This window comes from Heterodontus francisci, unplaced genomic scaffold, assembly GCF_036365525.1.
Source record: "Heterodontus francisci isolate sHetFra1 unplaced genomic scaffold, sHetFra1.hap1 HAP1_SCAFFOLD_58, whole genome shotgun sequence".
In the NCBI taxonomy this organism is placed as follows: domain Eukaryota; kingdom Metazoa; phylum Chordata; class Chondrichthyes; order Heterodontiformes; family Heterodontidae; genus Heterodontus; species Heterodontus francisci.
The window spans coordinates 1,522,819-1,529,454 of NW_027142006.1; the positions used below are offsets into that span (position 1 = coordinate 1,522,819).

Consider the following 6,636-nt stretch of genomic DNA (forward strand, 5'->3'; position numbering starts at 1 on the left):
GCAGAGTACTGGGCTAATGGGAAGATTCTTGGCAGTGTAGATGAACAGAGAGATCTTGGTGTCCAGGTGCATAAATCCCTGAAGGTTGCTACCCAGGTTAATAGGGCTGTTAAGAAGGCATATGGTGTGTTAGCTTTTATTAGTAGGGGGATCGAGTTTCGGAGCCACGGGGTCATGCTGCAGCTGTACAAAACTCTGGTGAGACCGCACCTGGAGTATTGCGTGCAGTTCTGGTCACCACATTATAGGAAGGATGTGGAAGCTATGGAAAGGGTGCAGAGGAGATTTACTAGGATGTTGCCTGGTATGGAGGGAAGGTCTTACGAGGAAAGGCTGAGGGACTTGAGATTGTTTTCGTTGGAGAGAAGGAGGAGGAGAGGTGACTTAATAGAGACATATAAGATAATCAGAGGGTTAGATAGGGTGGAAAGTGAGCGTCTTTTTCCTCGGATGCTGATGGCAAACACGAGGGGACACAGCTTCAAGTTGAGGGGTGATAGATATAGGGCAGATGTGAGAGGTAGTTTCTTTACTCAGAGAGTAGTAAGGGCATGGAACGCCCTGCCTGCAGCAGTAGTAGATTCACCAACTTTAAGGGCATTTAAGTGGTCATTGGATAGACATATGGATGAAAATGGAATAGTGTAGGTCAGAGGGTTTCACAGGTCGGCGCAACATCGAGGGCCGAAGGGCCTGTACTGCGCTGTAATGTTCTAATTCTAATTCTAATTCTAAAAAAAAAACATCTTCTGAGATCCAATATTTACACAGGTCATTATGAGTTTATTATCAGTATTAATTCCCATAATGTGTCCAGACATATACATTAGATACAAGTCAAAATCTCAAGTGCATAATCAGATTGAGAGATTCTGAAATATAGTATAACCTGAGATACAAACTCAGATTCCAGTTTAAAACTCATCCGGATTGTGAAACTAAAAGATACATTATAAATTTGATGAGTTTAGTCTGAGCTATAAATTACATACCAGTCCTAAAACCTCAAAGTGTCAGATGGAAGATACTGTACAATTCCAGACTGAGCTCATTTTACACACAAGTCCAAGATTCTCCCTCAGACTGAATGGCACTGATCAAATTGATTAGTACAGCCTGAGTTACATTTGCACATCAATCCTGTATCAGATTGAAAGACACATTATCTTTCACTATTATGTTCACAGTGACAGATATTTAATACTTGGCAAAACTTCAAACATATTGTCTGCTTAAAACCAACCACATCAGTGGCCTGTTGCTGTGCTGACATTTTATGTAGAATGAATCCAGACTTGCAAACAGTCCCAGGGATGGAAGGTTATCTAATGATATTACGATATTGACCAGATATTGACAGATAAAGTGATGCTGATACACATGCTCAGTGCCAGATGCTGAAAACTATAGGTTGATTATTGCACTCACTCACAGTACCTCAGCCTGAGTCATCGAAAGCAACCTAACACACAAATAGTAGCACTGAGAGATTGAGAAAGAGTCCAAAACTCACATAGAGTACCAGGCACTGACACATACAAACTGAAAACTATCCACACATGGATATGGGATTGGCTAACTCACAGAAAACAGAGAGTGGGGATAAATGGAGCATATTCAGATTGGCAAACTGTAACTAATGGAATGCCACAGGTACAGTGCTGGGGCCTCAACTAGTTCTGGTCTATATTAATAACTTGAGTGAAGGGACCAAGTATATTGTTGCCAAATTTGTAGATGGCACAGAGATAGGTAGGAAAGAAAGGTGTGAGGAGGACAAAATGTGTCTGCAAAGAGATATAGATAGGTTAAGTCAGTGGGAAAACATTTGGCAGATGGAGCATAATATGGGGAAATGTGAGATTGTCTACTTTGGCAGGTAGAATAGAAAAACAGAATATTATTTATATAGAGAGAGACTGCAGAATGCTGCTGTACCAAGGAATCTGGGTGTCCAGGTACATGAATTACAAAAATGTTAGCGTGAAGGTATCGCAAGTAATTGGCATTTTTAGCAAGGGGAATGGAGTATAAAAGTAAGGAAGTTTTGCCATAACTTTACAGGGCAATAGTGACATCCCATCCCCATGCAGTTTTGGTCTCCTTAAATAAGGAGGAATTTACTTGCATTGGAATCACTTCAAAGAAGGTTCACTCGGCTGATTGCTGGGATGTTTGATTGTCTTATGAGAAAAAGTTGAGCAGGCTGGGCCTATACTCACTGGAGTTTAGAAGATTGAGAGGTGATCTTATTGAAACCTGTAAGATTCTCAGTGGGCTGGACAGGTAGATGTTTCTCCTTGTGGGGGATTGTAGAATTAGGGGCCAGAGATAAAGATGAGCAGTCGCTCTTTCAAGAAGGAGATGAGGAGGATTTTCTTCTCTGAGTGGGTTGTTAATCTTTGGAATTCTGCTCTCCAGAGGACTGTGGAGGATGTGTCATTGAATATATTCAATGCAGCAATAGACAGATTTTTGATCTACAACAGAGTCAATGGTTATGGGGGCAGGCAGGAAAGTGAAGTTAAGGCCACAATCAGAACTGTCATGCTCTTATTGAGTGGCAGAGCAGGCTTGATGGGCCAAATGGTCTACTCCTGTCCTATTTCGTATCTTCTTATGTTCTTACACACACACACACACACAACCAATGTGTGGTGGATCTAGAATTAATCCCACTTTCATACACAATACCAGTGACTGAAAGGTACAGAATTAATCCCACAGATAGATACAGTACCACCGACAGGTACAGAATGAATCCCATGCTCACAGTCAGCACCCAGGATCGAAAGATACACGTGATTTCTACCCTCACATAACAATATCAGGCTGAGTTGCAGAATGATTTCCACATTCATACTGGGCACCAATGACTGCGAATTAATTCATCCCACAATCACACACACTACCAAAGGCTGACAGATACAGAATTAATCCCACACTCCTATGTAGTAGCAAAGACTGACACATACAAAATCATTCTCAAATACTCCTACAGTACCTGGCAGATTCAGTGACTGCCAAACTCACATAAATCACCACAGACTCACAGATAAAGAATGAACTCACACACACACTGAGATACAGACAGATATACCTTGAATTCCACACATACAGAACCACTGACAGATTCAGACTAAGTCCAAAATCACATAACATTCCAGAGACTGACAGAATGAATCAAATACTCATACACAGTGCCACTGACAGAATGTATTCCACACTCACATACAATACCGAAGACTGACAGATACAGAATGTATCTCACACTTTCACAAAGTACCAGTGTTTGACAGGTGCAGAATGAATCCCACATTCACACATGATACTAGAGATGGACAGCTAAAAAACAATAAGACTGCCAGAATAGATAGAATTCACATCAAAATTCTAAAATATGGCAGAGAAACACTCGACACAAATACATGTCTCATTTCCCTCATCTAGAAGGAGGAGAGCATGTCAGGGGATCGCCGTGATGCGGTAATTGTGATCATCTTTAAAAAACGTTGACACGACCGACTGTGTTAACTATAGAGGGGTATCCCTGCTGTCCACCACAGGGAAGGTCATCACAAGAGTCCTTCTCAACTGCCTCCTCCCCGTGGCTGAAGAACTCCTACTGGAATCACAATGTGGATTCTGTCCATCAACAGGCACAGTGAACATAATCTTCACAGCAAGACAACTTCAAGAAAATGTAAGGAGAAGCAGCAACCTTTATACATAGCCTTCTCTGACCTGACAAAGGCCTTTGACTCCACCAACCGAGAGGGATTATGGAATGTCCTCCTCAAACATACTGCACTGCGACATGCAAGCTGTAATCCTTGCCAACGGATCTATCACTGACCCAATCCGAGTGCAAACTGGGGTCAAGTAAGGCTGTGTCATCGGCACCAATGCTCTTTTCCATCTTCCTTGCTGCATCACTCCACCTCATCTCCTCACACTCAAACACAATACCTGACAGAGACAGAATGAATCCATACAGCACCAGAGACTGAGTTACCAAATTACATAAAACACTCAAACACAGTAGTCTAGACAAAAATGAAATTAATTGCACACTCACATGCAATAGCAGAGACACAACGACACAGAATCAGTCAATAAGTGTCCTCCCAACAACAGCCAGGACATTTCCAGGAAGCTCCACACAGGGAGCGGCTCTTTCAACAGAAACTGGGGCTGGAGAGAGTCTTTGTGAAATATACTTCCTGATTGCAGTATGGGTGTTTGTGATTGGTTGCAAATATTTAATCTGATTGGATGGCGAAAGAGACCAATTGTAAAATTACAATAAAAAACGATTGTGACATCACTCCCAATCACGCAATCACAATCTTTACTTTCCCCCATCCCTCATTAGCATAGTGCTGTGGGATTGTCTATTTAATCCGCACTCGGAAGGGGTTTGGTTTATTTCTGAGTCTGAAATTGAAACTGAAGATGGTTGAGGAGAAGAAGAAAGCAGCTGCTAAGAAGGGCGCCAAGAAAACTGTGAGTAAACCGCCAGCAAAGGGTGGCAAAAGGCGGAGAAAGTCGAGGAAGGAGAGTTACTCCATCTACATCTACAAAGTGATGAAGCAGGTTCACCCCGACACCGGCATCTCCTCCAAGGCCATGAGCATCATGAACTCGTTTGTGAACGATATTTTCGAGCGCATCGCGGGTGAGGCTTCCCGCCTGGCCCATTACAACAAGCGCAGCACCATCAGCTCCCGGGAGATCCAGACCGCCGTGCGCCTGCTGCTGCCCGGGGAGCTGGCCAGGCACGCCGTGTCGGAAGGGACAAAGGCGGTGACCAAGTACACCAGCTCCAAGTAAAACTGCACAATGGACTGAAAAAACATCCCAAACACAACGGCTCTTTTAAGAGCCACCCACAATCTCTCTGAAAAAGCTGCATCCGAACATCTCTATGAAATCATTTTAAGACAATGTGTAACATAATAAATGTCCCACTGCTGTGTTTTTGTCTGCTGTCCCATAAACCGAACTCAAACCCATAATCCGCTCATCCGCCTTTACTTTTTTGCTTAAAGCTGTTATTGTGGTTTTGCACAGCCCCTGAATGACCGCATTAACAGCTGCTTTCAGGGGAAATGGTCAGACCTCAGTCCCTTCACCCTATTCCTGAAATGTGAACCGATTCATCATTTTATGAACAGCAACTCTCCGCAGTGTTACAGCCCGGAATGGGATTATTACACAGCAGACTAAGGGCTGTTTGAGGACTCGATCCGGCTCCCTCTTTTCAGAGAAGGACACTGGGCTCTGATTGAAGATAAACTGAATGTTTCCCTTCAGGGAAGTGCTGTGAACAGGGATTTAGTACCTCCCGGGACAGTTTGAAAGCAATTGTAGAAAGATCCACAATTTAAACAACATTTTAAACCCGCGTCTGTAATTGGTGACGGAAAGAGTTGAATAGAACAAAATAAAGAGAAGGGATTTTAAATATTTGACTAAGGATGACATTTATTTTAATCCACTCCTTTCCGACAATGAAATTGGCGGGCTTTTTGATAATGACAAAGTTTATGCTTCTGATGTTGTGGCGGTAAATCCCGCCCACTTCTGTTTGTCAGTGACCTGATTGGTGAAGAATATAGGCAAATGAGGTGAATTTAGTAGCGACCAATGGGGAGAGTTTTCAGTCTCTAAGTAAAGTAAATGCTGCGGAAATTATTCATTCTTTGTGAAAGTATTTGTGAGATTGTGGAAATGTCTGGAAGAGGAAAGACCAGCGGCAAAGCTCGGGCCAAGGCCAAGTCTCGCTCCTCCCGGGCTGGACTGCAGTTCCCGGTGGGCCGTGTTCACAGGCACCTAAGAAAGGGCAACTATGCTGAGCGTGTGGGTGCCGGAGCCCCGGTCTATCTGGCTGCTGTGCTCGAGTATCTGACCGCTGAAATCCTCGAGCTGGCTGGCAACGCGGCCCGGGACAACAAGAAGACCCGTATCATTCCCAGGCACCTGCAGCTGGCCGTGCGCAACGACGAGGAGCTCAACAAGCTGCTGGGAGGGGTGACTATCGCTCAGGGTGGGGTGCTGCCTAATATCCAGGCCGTGCTGCTGCCCAAGAAAACCAGCGCTCAGAGCTCCCAGAAAAAGTAAAGCGGCCGAAATGTCATCGAATAACCCAAAGGCTCTTTTCAGAGCCACCCACAGTCTCTGTGAAAGGGCTGGTTCCTGTCTGATTCCAAAATGTCAGTAACAGGACCGAATGAGAACTATTTCAAATGTTTAAGCATCTGTTTCAGTGATTTCTCACTGTCCCCTCAAACCTGTCTAATTTATTACTTCAACACCAATTTTGAGTTATTTGTCCCGTTACAGATTGCTGAATAGAGTCTTTTACCGCCAGTTACAGATAAGTAGACAAAAAATCACAGATTAAAACTACGTAATATATCTAACCCATCACAAACTTTTTTTATTCCGCTTTTATCAGCACAAAGTCGTGGCGCGATTTTACGAACAGCTTTAAACTAACGCCAGATTTTCCATCAATTCGCTTCTTTCCGACACTGAAATTGGCGGCTTTTTCGAATTCAAACTGTCTGCCAATTTAAGCCAGTGATTTGTTGTATTTCCTAATTCGAAGCTCTGCGATTGGTTAAGACATGT

General features: G+C 43.5%; 1 protein-coding gene across 1 annotated transcript; it reads left to right on the plus strand.

Moving 5' to 3' along the window:
- The first annotated feature begins 5,733 nt into the window (after positions 1-5,733).
- Positions 5,734-6,123, plus strand: LOC137365895 (histone H2A-like). Its single transcript, XM_068028139.1, has one exon. The coding sequence runs from the start codon at positions 5,734-5,736 to the stop codon at positions 6,121-6,123; it is 390 nt and encodes a 129-aa protein (XP_067884240.1).
- Positions 6,124-6,636: the final 513 nt, after the last annotated feature.

Excerpts from the sequence above, each read along its gene's own strand:
- LOC137365895 (XM_068028139.1), top strand. The coding sequence starts at position 5,734 with ATGTCTGGAAGAGGAAAGACCAGCGGCAAAGCTCGGGCCAAGGCCAAG.